This window comes from Botryllus schlosseri, chromosome 16 (genome assembly GCF_051294905.1).
Source record: "Botryllus schlosseri isolate E-star chromosome 16, Bs_hap1, whole genome shotgun sequence".
In the NCBI taxonomy this organism is placed as follows: domain Eukaryota; kingdom Metazoa; phylum Chordata; class Ascidiacea; order Stolidobranchia; family Styelidae; genus Botryllus; species Botryllus schlosseri.
The window spans coordinates 18408448-18436294 of NC_137251.1; the positions used below are offsets into that span (position 1 = coordinate 18408448).

At 38.8% G+C, this 27847-nt stretch overlaps 2 protein-coding genes across 3 annotated transcripts; one reads left to right on the forward strand and one right to left on the reverse strand.

Moving 5' to 3' along the window:
• Positions 1–1302: 1302 nt before the first annotated feature.
• LOC145459466 (FERM and PDZ domain-containing protein 2-like) lies at positions 1303–27833 on the reverse strand. Of its 2 annotated transcripts, XM_080338101.1 has the most exons (21): positions 27716–27833; positions 27141–27283; positions 26360–26493; positions 26069–26195; positions 25339–25424; positions 23982–24049; positions 22000–22184; positions 21053–21230; positions 20601–20727; positions 19757–19889; positions 7186–7386; positions 6896–7033; positions 6765–6832; positions 5423–5802; positions 4255–4394; positions 3237–3338; positions 3121–3180; positions 2631–2709; positions 2461–2566; positions 1838–1881; positions 1303–1477 (listed from the first exon to the last, which is right to left on the reverse strand). In XM_080338101.1, the coding sequence occupies exons 1-21, from the start codon at positions 27828–27830 to the stop codon at positions 1416–1418; spliced, it is 2676 nt and encodes an 891-aa protein (XP_080194227.1). In that variant the 5' UTR covers positions 27831–27833; the 3' UTR covers positions 1303–1415. The 2 variants fall into 2 exon arrangements, with proteins under 2 accessions (XP_080194227.1, XP_080194228.1); XM_080338102.1 differs by lacking the exon at positions 1838–1881.
• On the forward strand, positions 11718–19695 carry LOC145459467 (uncharacterized). Its single transcript, XM_080338103.1, has 12 exons — positions 11718–13300; positions 14153–14611; positions 15538–15672; positions 15971–16267; positions 16382–16570; positions 16828–16916; positions 17537–17688; positions 17793–17906; positions 18209–18346; positions 18406–18552; positions 19007–19076; positions 19202–19695. The coding sequence occupies exons 1-12, from the start codon at positions 13014–13016 to the stop codon at positions 19336–19338; spliced, it is 2214 nt and encodes a 737-aa protein (XP_080194229.1). The 5' UTR covers positions 11718–13013; the 3' UTR covers positions 19339–19695.
• Positions 27834–27847: the final 14 nt, after the last annotated feature.

The following is a 27847-nucleotide window of genomic DNA, read 5'->3' on the forward strand; positions in this document are numbered from 1 at the left end:
TTTTCCGCTCAGATCTCAAAATAACGTTTTTTACTCCACATCGCCAGATGAATGACTAAAAAAAAAAAGGTCATCTTTTCGCTCAGAGCTAAAATCACCGTTTTTCACCCGTCGGAGCTTCACGTCTGTGCTAATATGTGGCATATCACTCGCAATTTGCTCTAAATCTGCTCTAAATCCTAAAAATGAGGACAAAATCTCAAAAAAGAGGACAAAAGGGCGTCCTCCGAGGACACTTTCAAAAAAGTCAAAAAAGAGGACAAATCCTCTTAAAAGAGGACGTATGGTAAGCCTAATATAATCTATTTTATTCTTGAAGGTCGCGACGAAACATTCTTCATTGGCTTGCTGTAGCTTAGCTTATAGGAGACAACAAAACAAGTTAACAAATTTGAGTTTTTGAGCGTATGACCCATTGGTCCCATGGTCGTGTGCCTTTGGACCCACCGGGTGGGGACCGATGACACGTTCGAGCAACAAATTTTAAACGTTTATAAATATTTTTTGAAAAGGCGGATATTCAGATAAATGTCCGCGATAGGTAGAGCTTGTATCGAAGTGTTGAGACAGCAAATGATCCGCTATTCTCGGCTGAAGATTTGAGGGCCAGAGATCATTTTGCAATTTTTGATTCTTCGGTACCACATCTCCCCTACGTCACGAGAGTTCCTTTCCTTTATGATGTCATGAAATCTCGACGCAAAAGCATAATTTATGAATATTAGGCAACATAGATACCAGAGGAAAACGGTCGAAGTTCTGTAGTGGTTGAAAATAAGACAAAATAAGGACATTTCTTAGAAATAAGGACAGTTGAGTTTTCTAAGACGTGGCCCTTCAAAATAAGGACAAATCTTAGAAATAAGGACGGTATGGCAACCCTGCCTATACCTATAGTCAGACCAAAAGCCTTGAATGTGAAACTGGTATTCGTGGCTTTCCAGCTAGGCGCTCAGCCGGGTAACACGAAAACGGTGGTGCAGACCCATTAACCGTAATGTGTGATGTGCATGTTGATAAGTGCAATCACACCTTCGTCTCCTCGGTGGTGCGTACGAAAATGAAACTGCTCTCTCAAAATTCTTCGACGCATATGTTCAGCAATGCAACCGAGACATTATAAAGTAATCAAAGTCCACATGCTACTGATCTGATGTTACAGATGTCAAAAAGGTGATAACTCGACATCTCTACCAAAACGAACGGCTTAGTGGATGTAACCAGATGATATCAATTGTCTGTCATCACAGCTACAGTCTAAGAATGCTCCGACACCCCGAGGCACAAAATTGAACGCGAGACTACAAATATACTCTGCTATAATTGATAACATATGTCTACAATAAAATCTACACAGCATATCGTATAAAATAGTCGCAAATGACGAGAGATATTCTAGTTTCGCCAGAATTCAATCAACTCTGTTCGTGCTCCGTCCGTTTGACTTCTTGAAAATCAGTAGCGGTGTTTGGATAATCTGAATAATGAAGATAATTACAATTTCATGTCAGATTCCAACATCAGCAGTATTAAGTACAAGTACAAGTAAAAACAGCGACTTCCAAGAAATATCAAGCAGAAAATGATAGGTTTGAGAAGTATTCAAGTTAAGTAGTTTCCAGTAGATTTAGCCGAGGGGCTGCACACTTCCAGCAGTTAATTGAACGTGGCTAACATAAACTAAATACTTACACTACAAATAGTATATAAAATATATTCAGTTACCGTGATAAGGCAGCTTCACATGGTTCCAGCCGCAATTTCACTCATAAATGTGATACAAACTCATCCCAAAATCACTTTCCACAATGAAAATTGTTAAAAGTTATAGACTAACCTTCTGGAATGATATTTTCACCCGCGTCTCCTTTGATGGCATGTCTGAAAATTGTTTTTGAAGAGATTTACTCACATTCAATCCCATTATCAGTCCATCAGTCGAATTAGAGGCTTTTAACGATATCGGATTTTTGCGTCGATACCGATAATACCGATAACTACCACCTACACCGGTAACCCCGATATATTCAACCGATGTTCGAAAGATATGACATCTTACATGAGTTGCATCTCCAAAACCTCAGTGCATTCATTAGAAGAGTTTTACAGCCATAACATACATACACGACATAACTAGAATGGCTGCATCTTGACAACTCGAAGAAATATATCAATATTTCCAGTGTTGAAGTCGCAAATTAAATTTCTCTGACTGCCTACCGTCATGTTGTGAGGTCACGAAGACTGCAGATATTTTTTTTCAATGTAATGGCAATATAATTCATAATAATCGGTCAGGCTCCCAGTATAATTTTACTCTATTTCAATCCGTTTGAATTAAATTCCTATCTTGTCACGTTACATTATCGTGTCGGTGTCTTTTGAACTGACGAAAATAAATCATACAAAAAACAACTGAAAATTCTACAAAAAAATAATTTGAAACAAAATTCCAGTTACCTAGCATGGAAATGGTCCGATTGGTCCGGCCCCGAAAAATTACTGATGCCATCACCCTCGCCACGACTCCCGGTTTCGATGTTCAACGGAAAGGCTCGCAACGCTCCTGGAATCGATGAGTTAAATGTAACAAAACGACCCCGCTACTCATTTAGAGCATCACAACGTACCCCCAGATATGTGAGCTGACGTGATCGTTTCCGGGGCTATAGCAGAAGATTCTTTCTTTGAAATGTTCCTCGATTTCTTCTGTCATGAAAGATTGCAATGAGTCGCAAACTGGAAGCGTCCGATTGAGGCTCAGGAGAGTCAATTTGGTTAACAAATGCCGTAACTCCATGTCACAGATTTGGACAACTACAAAATTCTCAGCTTTTCCAAATAAGATTACAATCAAAATGATTGTTGCAGTATTTTTTTTCAAAATGGACTAGAATTAGAATGATTGGAACCACAGAAACTTGGAATCTGAATTGGAACGAAATACATATCAAGTCAGAGTTCATTATCATGAGCACGGGAATGGCAAATGTCTGTACACCAAGCTTGGCTCGTTTGCAGTACACTGTTCTCCTGCAGCATTTTCAGGAAAACCAGAATTAGATTGGAAATAAAATGGGAGCATAATGTCATTTCACAAATAAGGTGGGAAAACCATACCTTTTTTGACATACGAGGTTGAGCGTAGATATCTTCCGCCGGTGGTAGGTCATAGATCGGCTGCATCAAAACATGATTTGAGAAATGAAGTTTACACGTGACCACAAATATGCTACCTGAGGGTCAATCTTCTTATTGGCGCAATCGTAGACTTCTTCCTGCACTTTCGAAGTCGTGGTAACAGGCGCCAGTCTGTCTAGCACCGATGTGAGAGAGGTCTGAAAATGTGAGAGATTTGCACACATACAGAAGAGACTGCTTTTTTGTGGACCTCAATAAGCCAATTCGCCTAGTGTGTAATCAAACTCTATCGAAACGCAAAGAATACAACGTCATTACGTCAATAGCATATACTGGTGAGAGTTTTTCGTGGATGAATGATGTCTAATCTCAAATCTCCAAATATTGTCACACTTGCTAGGGGTGAACAGAACCAAACTCAATATTGAAATGGCGTCCTTTGGTAAAAACTTTTTTACTTTACTCTTGGCATGTTTGTTGTTTTTATAACTGTAAAAGACGGTAAGGTTTCGATTAGGAATTACAAGAGAGCAATTGCTAAGATTACAAATTACCAAGTTGTTGTTTTTATAATAATTGAAAGAGAGGATAATACACATTTCCAAGATTCGAATTTTTGAAGCGATGGTTTTGAATGATACTTACAGACACATATTTCTAAGATTACACATTAACAATATATGCCTGTGAGGCCCGCTTAACCATTTGTAAACTGCATGTCGCCCTTTGGCCTAAAAGGTTGGACACCCCTGCCATAGAGTATAAATTCCATTTGAAAATGGATGGTGCAAAATTAAGTGAAACTGGTCTGTTCGATAAATCGTACTTACGATAATAGTTGCAAAACATGCAATCGGTATTCAGAGGCACACAGCCGGGTATGCTAGGTATGCTGCGCTACCCTTACTAACAATTTCGTCATCAGCACAGCCTTATGGGTAAAAAAATAAATATGCGTTTCAAAAACGTACCAAGGCTTATCTGAGCAAACTGAAGACATATTAAGATGAGCAAATGTACATCACCAATTTTTAATTGGTAATTAACAGGGCGGATATTTTTTCACCTATGCCTGTATTGCTATTGAGAGCATGAACTGAGATACGTGCTTACCAAATGAGCGTGTCGATCTTCATGAGAAGTACAGCTGGAAATGTCTGTGAGATGATCGTGGACAGGTGGCGGTATGTCACTGGGACTGTATCGGTCGCATTCCGCTTCATTTGCATGGACTGACGCAACTGTGACTGCATCTGTAGGAACATTGCTACGGGCATATCAAAATTACAGAAAACAAATAGGAATATATGGCAAGTTACATTTAGCACTTCGCAAAATCGAATACCTGAGTGATTCAATACTATGTCACGTAATCAACTATCATTCATTAATAGGGTTATAATGACTTGACTCGAGTCGATTTGTGTATTGACTCGACTTGTACTCCAGTCATTGCGTATGACTCGAATCAAGTCACACGACTCGGACTAGGACCGCAAAGACAGACATTTCATTGTAACTTCGAAGAATAGTAAAGTCACCACATTATAGGTATTTCGTCTGTCAGTCCTGATAGTCAGAAACTGTAAGGACTGACGAAAATTACGATTATATGAACGCAACCATTCGATATCACTCGAGCAGAGTTGAAAAAAGTGGTTCGAACTCAAAACTCAACAGTGAACACAAGACTTGGACTCGAGTCACAACACTACGACTCGGACTTGGCCCTCTACTCACTGACTTGGACTTGACTCGGTGGTGAATTGGAAATGACTCGACTTGACTCGAGTCAAAACTATAAAAGTGAGATTGACTTGCGACTCGGAACCATTTTGCTGCATAATCTCACTAGGGATGCATTCAAAGGCATAAAACTCCAGAAATTTCTAAGAGTCATTACTAGTTGCAGTTGCAAAAGTTGCAGAAGTTGCATTTTGACCACATTTTGCTCCGTTGACTAGAAAAAAGGTCAATTTTCCGGCTCATCTCCCGAAATACCTGTAAAAGTGTTACTTTGGTGCAGATTTACGGTGTTTCAGTCGAATTTGGCCGTGTATTTCACCAAAATCGAAAATACTTCCATGAAAAATCGAAAAAAAGTTGCAGAATATTGCAAAAAGTTGCATGAAAAAATGGACTTAAGTTGCAAAAAGTTGCACTATAAGATTCCTTCAAACAGCTTAAAACCGCATTCTACATATCTTACAAGTATTTAGGAAGCTGCCGGAAGCTGTAAAAAAAAGTTGCAAACGTTGCAAAAACTTGCCCTAGTCATTACCCAAATTATGTAAGCGACTATCATCTGTTGTAGCGTCGTGGAAATCCCTGAATTGCAGATCGTGTTCAGTTTCATTCACAGGTGTCACATTGTACAAGCTGTCATCAACATTAGGCATGTACGGAGATATCTCCGGATGAAACAAGGATTCATTTTCATGTTGAACCGAGTCCATTTCCGCCCTTCCGTTCGAGCCCTTGTTTTCTGGCAAGCCCTTTTCCTTAGTCGGTTCTGCAGCCGATTGCTGTGCTGCTACCGGTAGAGTCTCATGACCTAAAGCCACTACTGGCACAGGATGGGTGAACTGGTCCGCGCTTTGGAAGTCGTAGAAACGATGAAATCTGTGCGCCTCTCCCAGCATTTTCAGAACGTACTTGGACCTGAAAAATGGTATCTCAATGGTGTAAGTTTTAAAAGCAGCTGGTACTCGAGTTCAAGTAGAAAGTCAGGGTCAGAAAAGGTCTTTAATTTCAGTTAGTCTTTGCGACTAACATAAAATGAACAATGACACTACAAATAGCTACAATCTTTGCAAATATATTTAGTTATCGTGACACAGGGGCTATCTCATACGTTTCTTATTAAAATTCCACTCATAAAACTACTCAAGTAGCCACTAAAAAGAGATTAGATTGTTGGGACCGCATACTTCCTACTGTAAATAGGGGGTGGCTACTACTAAATGACCAAGTCAAAATGACTAATCAAAATCACGCTGCAAAAGGATGCAATTTTGGACAGAAAATACATTTCGTTAGCATCACAGGGTATGTTTTGCCTGAACTCATTTACCAAAGTGATGTAAACACATCAAAAAAAATATTTTACTTCACAAAATTCATAGTGTAAACTGTTCACTGCGTAAAATTCCAACGCAGAAATATTTCCGATAATGACCATGACGATTGTCTCACAGGTAATGGCTCAGCTTCACTCTAAAATCGGACAATCAACGAATTATGCTTATGCACGCATCATTGCAGAACAATATATCTTATCTATATTCTATCTGTTACAATCGCAGTATCTTTTATCAGCAGCCAGCCATTTCATTCAAGAACATGACAACAGACAACCGATAACATGTTTTTGCACTATGATGCAACAGATAACATCGCACACACAACTTACTTGACAACTTGAGACACCTCGGGTAATTATTGCACGTAATTCTCGTTGATAACTTAATTGTTAGTGGCAAGGAGCGTGCAATTTCATTACTCCATAAAATCATCTATCCCTACTCGACTCGAATTATTACAATTAACACTCGATTCAGAATGATTCAGAGTACTTGAATAATTGTGCCCAACATATCGTTTAGGTGACATTATCCAATCACCTTTTCTCGTTCCTTGTGTAGAACTTGATCTTCACTTTGTTTTTCGTGGTAAGCGAAATCCTGATACTCTACAAAGCAACAGACTAAACGTGAAACCACTCTCATGTACGTAACGACAGTTGAATTCATACCTTGTACGAGACCTTGTCAAGCGTATCCCAAGAGAAGACATGCATCAGCGAGCGTTTCTCTCCGACTATTCGTAGGATTTTGATTCCACGCGGTCCGAGTAAAATTCTTCCCGTGAACTCGGGATGATATTTTTTCGTCTGAACAGATTTGGTATACAGACAAAATGAAATTACATTACATATTTCAAAATTCAATTTTTTTGCATTTTTATGCACCATATAATTGCATTTGAAATATCGACTTCGCGCAGAACAGAAAAAAATTCAGATAAAATACAAAAACGACTCACCAGGTATATCAAAATTGAATGCGCCCCGAAATCAGCCAACTGGACGGCTTTCCTCAAGTACATAGTTCTGCCGTATTCTCTGGACATTGTTTTCAGTCTTGCATGTAGACATCGCAATGACACTCGCATGTAAGTCGTGTCGTGTTCAGCTAATATGTGCGGGGGTAGATAATCTCTCAGGCGAAAAGTGGATGACAACTCCTGTTCAAAGAAACCACAATTCAAAGATGTGTTGAGATCAGAGGTGGCTAAATAAAGTAGTCATCGTTGTACTGTTGAATAATATAATCACATTGATATACACCTGAATATTTTCGGCTGACACTCGTCAGGGGTAATCGTCAGCAACTAGTAGAGAATTGAAAAGGACATTGCACATCTACAATCGCATCACCATCTCAAGTAGAAGAAATTTTCAAACAAGTAGGCCTAGTTATGCATAAAAATCGGAAAACTACGAAGCAGAATTGGAAGTACCGTAAACCGGGGTAACTTTGGACTTAAGGGTAACTTTGGACAGTAAGCAGTAAAAGATTTAATTGGTTATTGATGGAAATGTGTTGCTGCTGGAAGTCTAATTCTTTTTCAGGGGGAGAAGGTACCACAAGTAATTTCAAGAAAAGGTGGATTAATATCCCTACTGGATAAACTTGACCCGTCGTTGATGAATTAACGACAGGGGTCAATTTCAACAAAATTGATGGTCACCAAACTTCTTACCACCAAACATTGAAGACATGTGAGCCATATATTCAAAAGTTGGCAGCAGAAGGCTGTTAGCTCTCCAAAGCCACACAACAAAGCTCAGTGGGATCTGCCTTGGATTGATATCTGATATGGTCATGTCCAAAGTTGCCCCATGATTTTTAATGAAAAGGGGGCAACTTTGGACAGTTTACAATAAGTGTTCAAACTCAGGCATTGATGTTGCTTTATCTTCATTCAGGTGCATTCTCAACTATTTTCAGATCTTAGCAATGGTGCGCAAGTACAAGGCTAGTGTAGGTGCTAGACCTTATCAGAATTATTCCAAAAGTCAATTGGAGAAGGCAATTGATGCATGCAAGGCAGGTTCATCAATAAGAAGGGCCTGTGAGAAGTATGGAGTCAGGAGAGGAACATTGAACAATAGACTCAGAAGTCTTCATGGACTGCCGCAAGGTCGACCTAGAGCCCTTTCAGATGTAGAAGAGAGAGCTATTATCAATCACTTGTTGGTCATGAGCAGTTGGGGGTTTCCTTTTGACATGTATGAAGTGCGGAGGTTAGTAAAACTCTATCTCGACAAAACCGGTAGAAATCTTGCACTGTTCAAAAACAACCTTCCTGGCGAAGAGTGGCTGAAGGGATTTTTAAGGAGAAATGAAAGAGTAATTGGACTGAGAGTTTGCCAAAATATAAAGAGGAACAGGGCTGCCATAAGCAGAGAGATTATAACCAACTATTTTGAAAATTTAACAACAACCTTGAAAGACCTGAAAATATAATAAATTACGATGAAACAAATTTATCTGATGATCCAGGCAAGAAGAAGTGTGTATTTAGAAGAGGAGTAAAGTATCCTGAAAGAGTGATAAACCACTCAAAATCTGCGACAAGTTTGATGTTTGCTGGGACCGCCAGTGGGGTAATCTTGCCACCATATGTTGTATACAAGTCTGAACATTTATGGACAACATGGATGCAAGGTGGGCCAAAAGGGACACGTTACAACAGATCAAGAAGTGGGTGGTTTGATGGCTGTTGTTTTGAAGATAGGTTTATGAGTTTAGTATTGCCGTATTGCAGAAAATTACCTGGGAAAAAAGTTCTCATTGGTGACAACTTGTCTAGCCACATTTCTGCCGAGGTGATAAAAAAATGTGAAGATAATAACATTGCATTTGTTTGTCTACCCCCCAATAATACACACCTTTGCCAGCCACTTGATGTGTCATACTTCAGATCTCTGAAGCAAAACTGGCGAAAAATTATATTGGAGTGGAAATCTGGATCAGGACGTAAATTCACCATACTGCCTAAAGATTGCTTCCCTGTACTTTTAAAAAAATTGGTCAATGCAATGAAAGCCTCTTCAAAAGCCACATTGCAAAGTGGCTTCAAAAAGACTGGAATTTTCCCATTTCATCCTCAGGAAGTAATAAAAAGGATTCCAGATGACACAGGAGATCAGGGTGACCTTTTTGAGACATCACAATTGGTTTCTAGCACTGTAATTGACATTCTATCAGCTGCAAGGTTCAATCAGGACACTACCAAGAAGAAGCGGAAATCAAGAATCAGTGTTACTCCTGGAAAGGGTGTTACTCCAGAAATTTTAGATTCCGATGATCAGCCAGGACCGAGCGGATTGAGAATGACAACGAGATTATCGCCCCAGGAAGCGGACAGTGCCTTGGTGATTGAATTTAATGATCATAGCGAACAAGAAGATATGATCATGACTGGTGATGATGACGAGAGATCTGCAAGAGAAGACAAAGAACAGATTAGAAGAGGGGCGTGGGTTTTGACCTCTTTTTCTGCAAGGAAAAAGACCAAGTATTTCATTGGAGAAGTAATTGCGGTTTTGAATGGCGAGCCGGAAGATGGTGATCTGATTGTTTCCTTTCTGGAAAGGCGGGGTAAAACTTATGAATTTTGCTGGCCAGCTATTAAAGATGTAGCAAACATCGACTTACAACAAGTTGTAAAAACGCTGGGTGTACCCACAGATGTAATTCGGGGTAATTTGCTGCGTCAACAGGGTGCATTAACCTTCTCCGATCACCTTGAAGACTTTTGGGATAATTTATGAGGGATCCACCTGCAGGATAGGCCTAGAATATTTCGTTCCATTTTCAGACACTTTTCTTTGCAACTTTCTGTAATAAATGATGGGTTTTGAAACCTAAACTTTTCCAAAAAAGCCTCAATTGGTGGGATAATGATGTGAAGTTCATTATAAAGATTAAAACAGGAATTGGCACAACTGCAACGCAACATGAAAAGTCGACCTCTCTCTCCACCATCGCACGTGATGTGCCGAATAATTGTACACTTCCGTCTGCCTAAACTCAAATCAACACGTAAGCAATCAGTCAATCTCACGTGTGATACTCAGAAGCCGAGACAACACTAAGCAGGAGCTACACAAAGGCACAGTAATTTAGGCACGAGGAAATAAAGTAAAATTCTAACCCTGTCCAAAGTTACCCCACATGCAGGGGTAACTTTGGACAGAGGAAAAACAAAAAAAAAGGTACTTATTTGTGAAAATGAAGTTTTGAGTAAAGCTAATTCGAATCTTCAATTCATGACACAAAAAGTACAAAAAAATATTCCCCCTGGAGACTGGTATAAAAAAATTATCAAGCAAAGTTCGAAAAAATTGTCCAAAGTTACCCCGGTTTACGGTAGTCTAAAACATAACAACTTGATACTTGAGCAAACAGTGTGAATAGCCAGGAGAAGTAGCAATTTCCAAGAGAGATCCAAGTATTTTAGGCCTAGTTATGTTGAAAGAAGATGTGGAGGTGAAACATAACAGTAGTTATGTTAGAAGTAGTGCAAGTAGCAAAAAGTGTGCTTGAGTAGGGTACTCCGTAAAAGTAAATAGTACTTTGTTATCGACCATATAATGCTTTCAGGCAGTAGTAAAGAACACAAGTTTTGAAAAATACACACAATTTACATGATAGTTCATGTCTTGGAATTTTATTGCTCAATGGCGTACAATATATTTTGCGAATCGTGTAATAAATGGGCTGTACTAACAAATAATAATAATACCACCCCTGGTCGAGATTTGAATGGAAGAGACCGTCAATAACATTGAATAATATATTCATATTGAAATAGCTTCTAGGAGGCACAGAACTTCAATATACAATAGTATGTTCATATTGAAATGAACCCGAATATTTTCGGCTGACACTCTCAGGGGTAATTGTCAGCAACTAGTAGAGAATTGGAGAGAATATTGTATATCAACATTCGTATCTCGAAATATGACGTCACCAGCATGAAATGAGATCTCAAATAATAGGCTATATGCTATTCAAGCATATTGAAATGAACCCGAATATTTTGAATATATATTGTACAATTGTACATGAAGTTTTGCACCTCTTCAAATAATGCCAATAAGAATTCTAATTGCAACTGAGGTGGTGTAGGATTGAAATTTAATCAAAACATATTTTAGATTTTTTTCCATATTATTCAGTTGCGTATTGAAGTTCAGCAGCCTACCTCCAAGAGTCTCTTCAAATATGCCAATAAGAATTTGAATTGCATCACCGAAGCACTGCAAGATTGACATTTTCTCCAGACATATTTCAGAAATCAAGGATTATGCAAGTTCTGCGCTATGAAGTGATACATATCACGGCATGCCAACTACAATTTAAATGCACCCGATGATGGCACATCAGGAATTAAAAGATACTTAGAAGAATAGCTCAAAGTTAACATTGAGTGATCTTTGAGACGGATAGCGGCTATATACCTGCCATTATCCTGCCGAGCACAAACAATAGGCGGGAGCACCCGTAAAAGCAAAGCCCAACAATTCTTCTGGCTATCAAAAGTAAACATTCATCATGAATATTGACAATGAAGACATTTTGTCATGACTCAAAAGTAATTTTTGTCTCACATAGCAACTGGATAAATAATAACCCACAATAGAATGGATACATAACGGATTTACGGCTCTCGTCACTGACACCGGACTAGTCGGGGTGGTATCTAAATCTAAACAAGCTAGTCAAGGGGAGATAGAAGCACACAGTACAGTCAGGCTCATTAAGCTTGTAAAACAAGCACTTGAATTACCTTTGAGAGTCTGTTCAAGACAATCATACGACAGTCGTAGTGAGATTCAGTAATGACTTATAGTTGGAAGTAAAAATATCACGTTGTTTAGAAGTATCATCATTTGTCCACATAAAAAAGAGATGATCTAGCCGGTGGGAAATATTGAGTGCCAAATATCAGTTGGGAAATATTGAGTAAAGTCTCCCATAAATGTTGCCAAAATGACTTCCTATAATTGCAATGTCTATGAATGAAGATAAAAGTGTAGATTCATTAGAACATATTCCAATGCATTGCTATAGGTAAGGTATAGAGTAGTGGTTCAGGGAATCACAGTAACTCCTGGGGATCGCTGAGCCAGTCCCAGAAGTTCGCTGGAAGTCAAGACACACACCAGAATCATACAACAGAAGTCACACTGATATGGATTAGAATTTATTTATCATAATCTTTTTGTTTCCTGTAAAATCATGTTTTAATGGTGGGTGTACTTTCAACACTATTGTTGATTCAAAGTTCATTTTTGCAACATTATTCTACAGTAACAAATTAGATGTGGAATGCGGTAAATTTTTGTTTCTGTGAATAGGCAAAATGTTGGGGTTCGTCAAAGGCTTGCTGATTAGTGTACAGGTTCGCCAGGGTTGTAAAGGTTAATAACCACTGGCATAGAATATCGAGAGGACGTATCAAAAGTCTTAGCAAAGTAAGAGTGCCAGTCTCTCAGTCGCACGGACCAAATGAGCATCTACTAAGTGAATCTATTTCCACATCTCAGTAACTAAAGAGCTTCTTGGAGGTACAGAACTTCAATATACAATTGAGCAGTACATTTATATTGACATAAACCCAAATATTTTCGGCTGACACACGTCAGAGGTAATCGTCAGCAACTAGTTGAGATTTGGAAAGAACATTGTATAACAACAATCATATTACCAAATATGACGTCATCGGATAATCGAGGCTAAGATATAGCTCAAGCTCAATGTACTACTTTTAGATCGCGGTAACTACGGAATAAGAAAATGAGTAGTGTTTGGAAAAGAGTGCAAAAGACATTCAGCCGACAATCCAAGCCCGGATTGGAAGATGTAGTCGACGACGCGGTAGAAGCTAACAAAAAATCAAAATCAAATAAAGGTTCCAGCAACAACAAAAGTGGTGGCAGTCCGGCGCGACGTCCGAAGAAAAACAGAGCGCTACAAGACGAGTACGACACGGATGAAATGAGAGACGTCTTGCAGCTGTTCAACAAACTTGAAGAGCTGGTCGTAGAAGGTGACCCGAGGGTGAGACAGGTGTTGGACAGAAGGTGAGTTTGAATACATTCTGCGATCGACATTCATTGAATTGTTAAACATTAAATAGGAATGTATTTTCATTTTGAAAAGTCCCATACATAGCAAACTTGGAATACTAGACAATTGTAATTGTCTAATTAGACTAATTAGCGTGAAATGCTGGTATTATAATTTGTGAAATCTTTTTATGCTCTCTTTTTAATTTAAATATAATTTCCGAATCCTCCTGAAAATGCTACAGGTAAACTGCAGAGAGTGAAACAAGCCAAACTTGGTGTACAGACATTGGCCATTCTCGTGCGTGCTTATAACAATGAATCTGATTTGATAGAAACTGAGCTTCATTTTTGTTGTTTTTCTTGCTAATCCGGAATAAATTCGATTTTAAAGTTTTTCCAAATTCAATGGTTGTCACTGTCATCTAATTTGGAAGAAAATGTGTAGCTTTAATCCTTATTCTAATCTAGTTTTGAAAAGCTAAAAATATTCTAGTTGCCCAACTCTGATGCATAGACTCCAAACCTAATTACATCGATTCTAGCCTTACTACGTCCGTTTTGAAGAGCAATGCAACCAAACAAGTGTCTTTCCAACCTATAATATAATCATAATAATATAATAATTGTGATAATATCCGAGAAGAGGTGGTCGCCAAAGTAGTCCTCATCAGTACTTAGGCAGAAGTACGACTATTGCCGTAAATACTCGAATAAAATTAGCGGTAGTTTGCAGTTGAGTATAAAAGTACGTATTCTAGGACTAGCTTTGCCTACAGAGGTGAAAACTCACGAGTGGAAGTAGATGGAAACTAGATGAGAAGATTAATTAAATTGGAAGCAGTCTACGAACAAATCCTTTTTCAGGCCTCTGGTCCAGCAAGCCTTAATGGAAGAAGGCAACCTCACAGACAGATCTGATTTTTCACCTCGCCCCACAATACCAAAACTACAATTCGGATCGCCACGAGAAGCCACATTTTACCGCGAAGAGTCCGGAGTTTCAGGCCGGCCAGCAATGTACAAGGACAAACAACTAACTGTCAGTGACCTGGGACCGAGAAATCCACAACCAGCCCGATATTTGAACGAACGATACGTATCGAATAACTCGATTGTGATGAATCGTACAATACCGGAAGAAGGGGTAATGAACAATACGTATCAAATTAACAATTATCAAGGAGGTAGAATAAGGAGGCATCCAGACGGGACCATGCTAACAACGACCAACGGGCCAACAATACAGGACAGGCGAATCAACGACGTCAACCCAAGTTTCACAAGATCGTTACCGCAACCTGCGAGATCAAATCCACCAGAAAAGTAACACCTATTAATACATTGAATAGATTATTGTGGTACAGTACTGCAGCATGGGCTGAGAACAGAGGTGGTAATAGTAGTCCTTTTTGTATAGTTGAATATTACATTCATATTGAAAAAAACCTGCATGTTCATATGATGCGAATTATGGAATACAATATTCTGCTTGTAAATTAAGGCCATAAACTGTTAAAGGGGCACTGCGCTCTAAAAATGATGTGGTCTCAAATTGAAGGGCAAAACGAAAGAAAAATTTTGGCCGAAGCCGTTTTCTTCAGAACGCCACCGTAATGGAGCTGTAATGTATTGAAATTTCCAGACTTGCAGCACGCTCCAGCAATCACGCAGAGATCGAACTTTATATAGTTGTCAGCCGATGTTATGAAGGAAATATGTCGTACACGCCAAGGTGCTTTAGATACCGCGTTCAGCGGAAGATGTCCAGTCAGGAGATTTATGTCAAAATCGGGCCTAGTGTATTCTATTTCCTTCATAACATCGGCTGACAACTATATAAAGTTCGATCTCTGCGTGACTGCTGGAGCGCGCTGCAACTCTGGAAATTTCAATACATTACAGCTCCATTACGGTGGCGTTCTGAAGAAAACGGCTTCGGCCAAAATTTTTCTTTCGTTTTGCCCTTCAATTTGAGACCACATCATTTTTAGAGCGCAGTGCCCCTTTAAGGGTGAAGAAAATTTGTATATTGTGAATGTGGATTATTCGATATGTAAGTCGAACATGACTCGGAGTAGAGTCTCAACCGAAAATATTCGGTTTATTTCAATATTCATATATCATTTAATAGTAGATTGTGGTTATGTACCGTCAGTTAGGTCTTCGAACTCAAGTTAGCCCTTAATGTCATAGACAACCATTCCGTGATCAAGATAACATCCTCGATATCACATAAATTTCCATTTCAGCCGATTTTCGAAGCCACCGCAGCCGGCGCGGTCGCAGCGCGAAATTTCAGTTCCAAAACTTGACCTGCACGAGTTTAATTACGAGACTCCCCGGGGAAAAAGCAAAGTCCAAGTAAAGCTGAGAGGAGATGACAAGTGAGTAGATGGAAAAGTCACAATTTTTGGCTGACTTGACTCGAGTCCTTTTCCTGAAAATGGAGAATAACTCGACTCGAGTCACTTCATGTATTCACTCGACTTATACTCGACAGACTTGGAAAACAAGATAATTCTAGTTGTCTAATTAGACTAATTAGAGCGAAATGTCGGTAATCTGGTTGGATATCACCCGATAGTTTCAAAATACCGAGTCGAACTTGACTCGAACTCGATAACGAACAGTGAACATATGACTTGGATTTGGACTCGAGTCTAACAACATTTTTACACACAGAACCCACAATTTCAACTACACAAACCCGGACGCAGGGTACCAAGTTCGCGTGTCACTAGACAACCTCCCGTTACCACCAAATCAAGACCGCGATATCAGATTAGCGGAAGAGACGGCGCCGACGGCACCAGCGGCTCCACTGCAGCAATCGGCGCCAATAACACAGAACATCGGACTTCCCGTCACCATGAAGAGAGACCCAATTTTCGCAAAGAGAAGTAATAATCCTAGTTGGATGGATGTGACTTCAAAAGTCTTAACTTCGGAAGGAGGGGAAATATCTTGTTCAAGCTGCAGGTTTGTGTCGCGAGATAGAGGAAGTGCCAATGTCAGCTCTTATCAATAACATAACGATCACAGAGCAAGGTTACTAGTCATCGGCTCAAGTTACAAATGTATCATTATTGACAGGATAACTGTTCCAAAAAACGCAATACCAACAAAAGGATTGATCCGACTCTCAGTGATGGATATACAGCAAGTACCCTTCACCTCTAAACTACCAGTAATAAGTGACAAGGCACCGGACCTTGTGCCGATATCGGCAGCCATCAGCATGGAACCACAAAACTTGCAACTGAACAAACCAATCACCGTCAGGTAAGAATGCTACACAGTACAAATTTTTTGGAATTCGTAGTAGCGTTCGACTATTTGCTCGACTGTTAGTTACAATTTTAGTTGTGCATATTTTGGGCAAAATTACTTTCTACTCATACTTATATTTTGAAAAACATAAAGTCGCTATGATTTTATCAAACCCAATTACCCTCAGATACGAGCAGAGGTGGCCAGTAACGATGTGCTAATACTTTTTCGGAGTACTATCACAGACACATCACAACCCTCTTTTGCAGGTTGATAACCAGCATAGCAAAGATTAACGAGACTGGAGGTACAATTCCGGAAACAAAGCAGTCGCAAAATCTCAAAGGAACGGAAGGAGGTAAATAAGATAGAATGCCGGCTATAAACCAATTTGTAAATTACCAATATTGATTAATTAATGCTGGATCTAACAATAATATGAATCCATGTTAAGGGTATGCCAAGGGGCTTGATGTAGTCTTGGACAGGTAGATAATTTTAGTTGTCTAATTAGAGGAAATGCCGGTAATGTAATTCTAATCTCATTTCTCATTTATGAAATGTCCATTTGCTTCAATTGTAATTGTTTTGTCTGGTTCTTCTCATTAAATGTTACAGGAGAAATGTGGTGTCCGAAACAAGCCAAGGTTGGTGTAAAAACGTTTACCATTCTCGTACTGATGAGAATGAACTCTGATTAGCTATGGAGAATGGAGTAAACTTGTTGTTTGTTGTATTTCTTTGTAATTCGGAATTTAATTCAATTTCTAAGTTCTTGTGAATTCAGTAATTCTAATCTGATTTGGAAAAATTGAAAATTTTTCAATTGTCTCTTGACTTTTTCACACACTCTTAACAGCATTGGCCCATATGAATGGTTCCGTTATCAATGAAATGTCTTGGTTACGACTAGATGGACTCAGAAATTCCAATACCATAAGGATAAATTTCCTATAACATTGCGATACTTCTGTGCAGATATCAAAGCCAAGGACATTGTAATAAAATATCGCAACGTTTACACGAGTAATTCTTGGGAAAACCTCGATGTCGACATATTCCGTTCCAGTGATTCCGTTATGTTTCAAACCCAAGAACTTGCCAACGTGTGCGCGTTCCACGTAATGTCGGTAAGGCACTATCCACACATTGCTTTATCCCATTGATTTAGACTAAAAACGCGTCCTAACATAATGAAGCAATGGTAATACCCTCCAATCTTTCAAAATTTCAGGACCAGGATATCCTAGTGAAGAAAATTGCTGTTTACTTGTTCAAGAGCATGGAAAGGCGGAAAAAACAATTCCTATCCATTCTCGTGTGTGAAGATCAACCTCATGTGTTACAGGTGGGGTTTTATGTGATCTACAGTAACAAACTTCAGCCACAAACTCAATTAGTCATCGTTGGTACGTCTTGGAGGTACAGAGATTCAATATACAATTGAATGTTATATTCATATCGAGATAAACCCTAATATTTTCATCTGACACTCGTCAGGAGTCATCGTCAGCAACTACTAGAGAATAGAAAAGAACATTGTATACCAATCGCATCACTGAGTAGAAGTAGAAGTATTAATTCAAGTAAAAAAGGTAGTTTGCCTACACAAGTACCGACGAGGACTACTATATCTGCTTGAACTTTCAGAAAGGAATTGAGAGCATGCCAGGTTGGCTACACTACATGGACAGTTGCTTCAACGTCAGCATGGAATATGGAAGGAACCTAGCTATATTTTTGGAACCAAAAGACAGGACCCTGTGCAGCATCGACGCTAACAAAATGGTATCCCATATTCCATATGGTAACCTATTGAAATACATGTTACTACTTAGTGCTTGTAGGAAATACCTTGGGAAAATCTCTGGAGACCGGAATGCATCATACGAAAGCATTTTATGGTGACGTTACACAAGTTGGATGTGGAAGCACCGGTTCAGCTTATGGTCAACGAAGCAAATTACACGATGATTGCGCCTTTCGTGTGGCAGGTCAGTAGTATAACATGGACTATTTGTGCCACTGCCACCAGACTACTCAACTGTTGAACTGTAGTCCGAATACTGATCTTTTAGTGTTGAATTCGCACCTTATCTGTCTCATTATGTGCTCGTTATTAACAGAACCCGATCCATTGTCGTTGATTTGCAAAGAGTGCCAAAAAATGCTAGTTCTCCCACTAGCTGAGACTAACGAAACAATAAATACATTTCGCTTATTGCTTTTGCTAATACCACTTTACTGGATCTTATATAGTCATTTGTATGACTGTAAATTGTTTCATGAATGTTATAAAGGACCTATGCAAATTTGAAATTCTTGTACCGGACCTTTGCTAAAAAATAGTTGACAAACCCTGCTCTAGCAGATATAGCAAGTTGAATTTTGTGTCAATTTCAACGCGTATGAAATTTTCATCAAACTGATCACCAAGAATCGATTTAGATACAAAAGAAGACAATATTCCTCCCTGACCCCGTGCCTTTGGAAGACTATTCGTATGAGCCAGAACAAGGTTTGAACTTTATTTTTGTTGTATTTCTTTGTAATCCAGTAATTAATCAAGTTTTTGCGAATTGCGAATCAGGAATTTCAATTCTAATCTAATTTAGAAATGTTCAACTGTGCTCCTACTAACAGATAAAATCGACGAATACCTGCTGGACAACCGGCCGAAGGAACACAGCACGTTATACAAGCACGTATCGTGGAAACCGGAGACCCCAGAACAGAACGGCGTGACCAACGAGAGTCTGTTACGTTACGCAAAGATGTGAGGTCCCAAAGCAAGTACCCGCACCAAGAATGAGAACGAGACCGACTCCTGGCACCAAGTTGAGTCGACCTTCAGGAAGACACTTTTCTGTCCCAGGATGGTATCATAAACAAGGACATGGCAACAGAATGATGGCAAGACCATGAGAAATTACGAGTGCCATGGTAACAGTTGGAATGTCCAAAATCGTGGAGCTTATATAGATTAGATTTACTACCTGATGTTTCATAGCAAGCTACTACAACTTTGTGTAAAAAGGGACCCAACTTTGTAGTAATAATGCCGAATTTACAACGTTATTTATACAATCGAATGTTATATTCATATCGAAATAAGCCCGACTATTTTCTGACACTCATCAGCAACTAGTACAGAATTGTAGAGAGAACATCGAATAGGCTATAAACCACACAAGTTACCTCTAACTCATCGAATTCATATCGGAGCGAGTACGCGGCCAGAAGCAGCGCTTCCTCAAAGCTACAAAGCAGACAGCCCTCCAATATATCTCTTCGCGTTTGCATATAGATCGCAGTCATCAAGTGATCATCTCTGAAAAAAATTTGCGTCGTGACCAGAGTGATTCAGAACAGACTTGCGCAAAGTACTGGAGTTTGAAAATGCGCAACTAGATGCAGCTAAATGCGAACTAGAGCTGCTCACTTCTCGAAACCGCCACTAGAATTAGAATTAATCGCTATTCAAAACTCGCGTCGAGCACTAGAACTAGAACCAACTACATTGAAAAAGACTTGTACAAACTACCGGGCTTTACAAATGCTCAATTACAACTAGAGCTACTTACAATTCAAAACTCGCAACTAGAACTAAAACTAACACGGTTCCTTTAAAAATATTTTTTTTAAATGAAACAGAAATAACTAGATTCAATTCTGAAGCAAACCGTTAATTTTAATTTTATCAGAAATTGATCAGATCAGCGGAAATAGAGAGGGTTTCGAACCCTAAAACCCACCCTATTGATACGCCATTGTTAGTAGTGATGACTCTGAGCTAGCAATGTGTGGAAGAACATCACACAACAGAAAACCAGTATCGCGCGATTCATGCCAAACGACAACACATGTTTTCTATATGTTCGGCAACAATTTTATTCAAATGTGTGACTAAAACTAGAACTACTCTTTTCCAAAGCCGCAATTAGAACTAGAACTACTCAAAAAGTAGTGATTAGCTGACCGTCAACTAACTAAATTGGCAGTTTGTACAAGTCCAATTCAGAGTGCTACAAATGCAACTTACAATACAGAATTCAGATCGTCGGGAATAAACTTCATTCGCAGAAAGAAGTGCGGCTCTTCATCCTTGAAGTATGCGCTTGTGATATCCTTCAAAGACGCTTCTGGCTTCATGAATACATATTCACCGTCTGTATCGACATTGCTAATTTAGTAGTAGGCTCCTATTAAGAATTGGTACTTCAGCACACTACAAATTGTGATCAATATTCACTGTATGACCTATGGCACAGGGCTTCAACATTCCAAGCATACTTTCCAGCACTAAGTTTCACAAATCAGAAGTGCTGGGCAGAATAACTAATTACTAGGGTAAGTTTTTGCAACTATTTTTACAGCTTCCGAAATACTCGGAATGATGCGATCAGCAATTTAGAATTTTCCCGGATCAACTAACTGACAGCAACCCCACGTATTGATGGCGTTAGACAAATTCAAATATAAACACTGACTTACCTATAAGTACACTAAGGCAAAATGAAGTTGGATCGAGCGGCGCTATCAAATGGCACACTGAAACTCCGAGCACTTGGCCGCAGGTTAATTCCGACACGTTAACACTGATCCTCAATTTCTTGTGGTTTACATACTCCACCGTTAAGTGTGATGCTTTTTTGAAATCTGACGATTTTCGCTAAAAATGAAGGTATCCGATGAATTTGATGATAGAGCTAGGCAAAATTGAGTAAATGAGTGATTTGATTCTGAATCGAGCATTAGCCTTCGAGTCGAATATCACTTATCATGACGTCATAACAGTAAAAATGACGTTGAAAATTCGAGACCACAAAGATTATATTGCCAGTTCTATATTACATTACAGATCGTTTGATATTTTTTCGACCATACTTATTTCATTGCACTTCGAGACTAGGTAGGTTAATCACGACTTCACATTTATGCGATAAAACCATCAGGGTTTCAAAGGTACCGCAATGAAAAACAGTATCCAAACTCTAATTCTTATTGTTAAATGAGAGCATATTTCAGTAAGCCTACCTGAAACTACAATTTTCATTCATAAATCAACTCAATGGTGTGCCCAACCCTATTCAGTAATAGCTGATCACCAAGAAAGTGCAATGGTGGAGCGTCCGGCTTCTTGATCAGTAGGTCGTGGGTTCCATGCCTGATCGGGTCAGACCAAAGACCTGATTATTAACACTGGTATCCATAGCTTCCCCGCTTGGCATAGATAGCATGGAGGGGTGGTGCAAGACTTGGAAATCCTTACAAAGCTATATCTGCACTTCTTGTCCAGCGGCATACCGGCGTACGCACATCATGCACTCATGGTATGCATATGCACAGATTGTGCGTATATATATCACGAGTCGATGTATATGCCGCAAACGCATAAGGGACAAAAATATACAATTCTATCGAAACTAGAATCAACATACCAAGTAATTGAGCTGCATAGGAGGTTCGTTACAGAATAGCATTGAGCTCATTTTGGGAGTACATTGAACCTTGCGAATGTGGCCATCTGCAGTCGATTTGCTGGATGACATTTCGTCGATTAGGAGTGCAGCCGGCTGACTGCCTGTAGGTGGACATAGCTTGGTATCGTTGACTTCATCTGCTCCTGCATCAAATACAGAGGCAGTAAGTAACGAAGTACAAGTACTTTTTCAAAGTACAAGTTCTGGTCTCGCCAACTCGCAATACTGAATCAAACAGTTATGTTTTCAGACGACTTCCACTTCAGTTTTTTAGGAGAAGCTAATTACTTCCAAATATTTTTATTACGAAAATAGAAAATAGTTTAAGAATAAGTTTCTTGAAGAGCTTCATGGATCTACATAACTTCAATATACAATTGAATAGCATGTTCATATTGAGATATATATTGAAATATTTTCGGCTCGCAGTCATCAGGGGTAATCGTCAGCAACCAGTAGATAATTGGAAAGACCATTGTAGATCTACAATCCCCAGACAATCATGTCACAAAATATGACATCACCGGCTTGAAATTTCGAATAATCGGGGCGATGAGAGCGTTCAAGCTCAATGCACTATTTTTAGATGGTACACGGACTCCTTCTCTAGGCACAGACTTGGTTGGCGTATTTTGATTTCGACTCCAAGGCACCCAAATGAAAGTGTGAAGGGCCACTCCCGACAACACGAAATCTACTGTCTTGATAATTTTTCAATCAAGCAGGATTCATCCAACAAATGTTGGCCAATGGCAGAATTTTTCATCACATGCAAGTTTTTTAGGCAAAAAGAACGACTTTCTACAATTATTTTGAAAAGTATAAAGTAGTTTAGGAATAAGTTTGCATCCTCCTTGCAGTACTGAATCAAGTGGTTGTTTTTGACCATCTCCACTTTAGTGTTTTACATGAAAACTACCTACTACTAGAGCTATTGGAGCTTGGAAAGTAGTTTAGGAACAAGTTTGCATCCTACACGCATACTGAATCGAATGCTTGTTTTTAAACCACTTTTCTATATCAGTTTATTAGGCAAACTACTCAATTTCTACATTAACGATTCTGCTAAATTCACATGCAAAGATTGTACCTATCTGTTGTGCCGGCATTATTCATTTTGCATTAGTTGCGCAGATGCATCTTGCAATTTCAAATGTGACAAGTGGCCACCACATATTAATTGCCCAAAGTATGCGAATCCTCCATCAAATCTACCTATCAAAACTGCTTACTTCAGTAAGCTGCTTTTCAGACCTTACATTTTCTACGTCTACGGTGTAGCTTTGATACATCTCTGACCAAATCTGATCAAATATCACGAATTCATGTCTTTTAACACAACATTCGGTGGGCCACAAAAACAACTAGCCTAATAAAGACAAAAAATCACACCACTACAGAAAATCCGGGTTCTTTCACGCAGATCTACCACGAGAACGCCGCATTCACAAACATACGTATCAATGCATGACATCAATAGAACGTCTGTCACAGTTTGTTGTCAACTATACTCTTCACAGGCAGAATAGCCAGAGGTACATGGGCCTATTATAAACACCAAAAATACCAGATTTGAACGAAGAACTTCAATATACAATTGAATAATAACATATTCATATTGAAATAAACCCGAATATTTTCGGCTGACACTCTCGTCAGGGGTAATCATCAGCAGCTAGAAGAGAATTAAAATGATAGAAAATCTTTACTTGTTGCTGACAATTACCCCTAACAATGGTCAGTCGGAAATATTCAGGTTTCTTTCAATACCGATATATTAATCATTCATATATTGAAGTTCTGTACGTCAAAGAGACTCGTCAAAGGAGGAAATATTCTGTAAAGCGAAAATTTCTCCCACAATATGTAACGCCACCCAAAACAGGGGCCTATCACCAATACAGCATCACACTAACGTGCAACACGGCACGACATAGTACCTGCGTAAGATTCGTCAACCTCTTTTTGTAGTGATTCGTTTGCAACTTTCGAATGAGCGACAGGCTCACTGTAAATTGGTAATCATGTCATGCGAACATGCATTGTCAGTAGGGCTGGGCAAAATCGAGTATCTGAGCATTAGGCTTCGAGTCAAGTATCCGAGTATTACCTATTATAACGTCACCACAGATTCATAGAATGAACGCGTTGTTGAAGTTGAAGTTGAAATAAGTACCTGTCATGCGACCACAACAATTATAATGCTGCTTCTACATCACGTTTAAGATAATTTGGTATTTTTTCGACGATCATGCTGTTGGTTGATCAAGACTTCACAGTGTCACAGATATGTATTTCCAGTAGCGTACGTACTGGGGTTGTTAAAAAATAACTTTTTATTTCAAATTCCGAGGATTCCCTGATTAAATTGTTGGGTTGTCTGAAAAAACGCTGCACACCAAATTTGGGTCAACTCCAACCAGTAAAAGCCCGACGATGAGTCAATTGAAATTTTTGAATTTAAAAAAATTTCTAATTTTACTGTAAACCCTGTTAAATTGTTGAGTTGTCCGCAAAACCGGTGCGAAACAAATTTGACCCAATTCCGACCCTTAGAAGCGAAGTAATTTGAGTTTTTCATTAATAATGTTGGGAAATCCCTCTGTCAATGTTATTTTTGTAAATTTAAAACTTTCAACTGCAATAACCCCATGCTGTAGAAGCGAGCTGTTAGCCAACTTTATGATTTCATGCGATTGACAGTAAACTTGGAAAAAATGTTCAATTTCTTTGACAGAAAATTCAAAAATTCTAATCGTCGGCTTCTACTGGTTGAAATCGAGCCAAATTCGGAGGAAATCGGTTTTTCAGGCAAACTAATAATTTGATTGGTGAATACCCGGAATCTGGAAAAAAAAATTTTTGATCAACCCTAGTGCGTAGCTATGTACTACATTTTCGTGTGCTGCAATAGCACCAATCGAGATTTACAGCCTCCCCGGTGGAAAATAGTATCAATCCCATAATTCTCATTGATGAATTAATTCAACTCTCCGTTCAGTTTACTGTTAATAAGATTGTCATCTTGCGTCAAGGATTGATTCACTTCGAATCTTCAGAACTAATGCTCAATCAAATTTCGAGTACTCCAATATTGTTCCCAGCCCAAATTTTCACACTGTGTATCATAGATCGTCACTGCGAGCCTCGTATGATTGACTGATTGCATACAGTGCAAGCTCATGCGTAGAATTTCATAATCAAAGAAATCAAGTATAGCATATGTATGGCATGAGAAGTCGCTTCAATCAAACAATACGTCTGAGATAATCAGTATATTGAGATGCCAAGACTCACCAACACTCTTCCGATACTTGTACCGATTTATCAGCGTTTTCTACATGGCTCTGTCTTGGTAGATCATCCATCAAATGTACACAGTCCTATGGAATTACAAAACACATAATAATTTAAGACATTCCTTCGAAGATCTTCGTAAAGGTACAAAACTTCAATATCCAATTGAATAGTATATTCATATTGAAATGAACTCGAATATTTTCAGCTGACACTCGCCAAGGGTAATGGTCAGCAACTAGAAGAGAATTAGAAAGAACATTGAACCAGTATATCAACAATCGTATCGCAACATCAGACGTCACCGGCCTGAATTTCTTTTGATAAATCGCCGTTTCACGCATCAACCCTATTCGGTATAACTAGAAAATTCCAGCTTTTTTCAATCAGATTACGACCTCAGCTACACAGTTTTTATCAAAATTAACTAGAATTAGAATTACTGAATCAGCAAAATCTTGGAAATCGAATTCAATTAGAAAGAAATACATCAAAGAATCATCATCAAAGTTAATTCTCAGAAGCTCAAGAATGGAAATGTCCGTGCACCAAGCTTGGATCATTTCGTACTACGCAGTTCACCTGCAGCATTTTCAAAACCAGAAATTAGATTAGAATTGGAATGAGCGCATAGAAACGTTTCACATATTAGACTAGAATTAGCTTTCCGGCATTTCTCTCGAATAAGATAACTGGTAATATCAAGTTGGCAAGACATGTGGACACCTACCTGGTACAATTGCATGTCGGCAACGCTTCCGAATATGCTCTTGTATAGTTCCTTGAAGCATTCTGTAACGTGACATTCCCAGTCTCCGCACTGAAATCTTTCGTGTTCGATGATTTCTTTGAACTTGCTGCAGGCGATAAGATATCATGAAAATGCTGGTGATATATCATGAGCTCATATCTTCAATATTCTCCAACATGCTACAAGACGGTGCCGCACGATACTTCGTTCAGCATCACAAATACTGTTGGAATATCGGGCATAGAACAGCCCTTACAAAGTATTTCTCACCTTGTGGTGCACCTTGGTGATATCATGATACCGATTACATCCTGCAGGTCATCTGTAATGCTCAAAGATTTTCCTTGGGGAAGACCCGTTTGTAGGCACACGAGAAGGCTCATGCCCAGGCTATAAATTAATGCCTGAAACAAAATATCATACTAGGTATATTAGGGCTGTACAAAAATAACTTTTTTGCAAATTTTACTGGTAACAGCAGGTCCCAAATTTTGGATTTAAAAAAATAGTATTTCGGTGGCAAATTCTTCAATTAGGCTATTAATTTAACACTGGCCACTGCAAATACTATTATCTCAAATCCAAATTTTCAAACACCAATAACTTGGCTTCTACCAGTTGGAATTCAACCAAATTTGCTGTGCATCGTTCTTTGTGGACGTTTCAACATTTCCTTGTGCTTTTCAGTAAATTTAAAAAATATAAATTTTTTAATAAAGTTATATAACTAGAATGGTTTCACTGCTACAGGTTTGAATCAAGTTGAACTTGGTGTGCAGCCCGAAAAATTCAAAGAAAAAGTAATTTTTGAACAACCCTAATTATTAAGTAGTTTTCTTACATAAACTGTTAAAGTAGCGGTGGAACTAAACCACAAATATAAACACTATAAAGTAGTGCAAGTAAGTAGAAATTATTTGAGTAGGCTACTCCAAAAAATAAGAGTACTCTGCTACCGTCCACCTCGGAGAAAAAACTACAAGTGAAGCCTGCTATAATGAATGAATTTAATTCAGTATGTGTTCCAGCATATTAAGATCTTTGACCCTACATTTTCAATATCAGCCCCGTGTTGATGCAGTTCCGGAAATGCGTCTTGATCTCTGCTCACAAATTTGATTGACAAACCGCCATTGCGGTGAAGCTGCACGTTGTCATGAGCGATAACAAAATTCTTGGATATTCCGTCCGGTACTAAAGAAAATTTATCATTAGTGAATACCTTCACCTAATCAGGATATTATTGCGATGCAATCGTAGTAAGTGACGGCATTTTTCGAATTTTTTTCGAACCAAAATTTTCTACTCCAATATCTTTGCAGGTTGCTATTGAACCGAATTTGATATAGATGGATTCTTTACACAAACTGATATTCTAATGGGGTAGTCATAATCTGATAAAATCATATTATTTCATATATTTAATCGAAAATTTTCTACACTTTCTACAATTTGATATGCCGCATTTTTTGACAAATCTAATCATTTTATCAAGAGCCCGGTAAGTTTTGGACAGCGGTCATTTTTGAACAGCCCTTCCAGTTATACTTTCAAACAGCCCTTCCAGTTATACTTTCAGAGGTAATCAGTATCTGTAATTCAACAGAATCTGCTAAGCAATTTTACCGTTCTTCAGTTGTCTCCCTATAGCGTACAACAGAACCCAAGCTTCATCCTCCGTCAGATTTGAGCCGCGAACTTCCAGAACTTCACCCAGTGTCACGCATAGAGCACTCCACATCGTAGTACACAGCAATT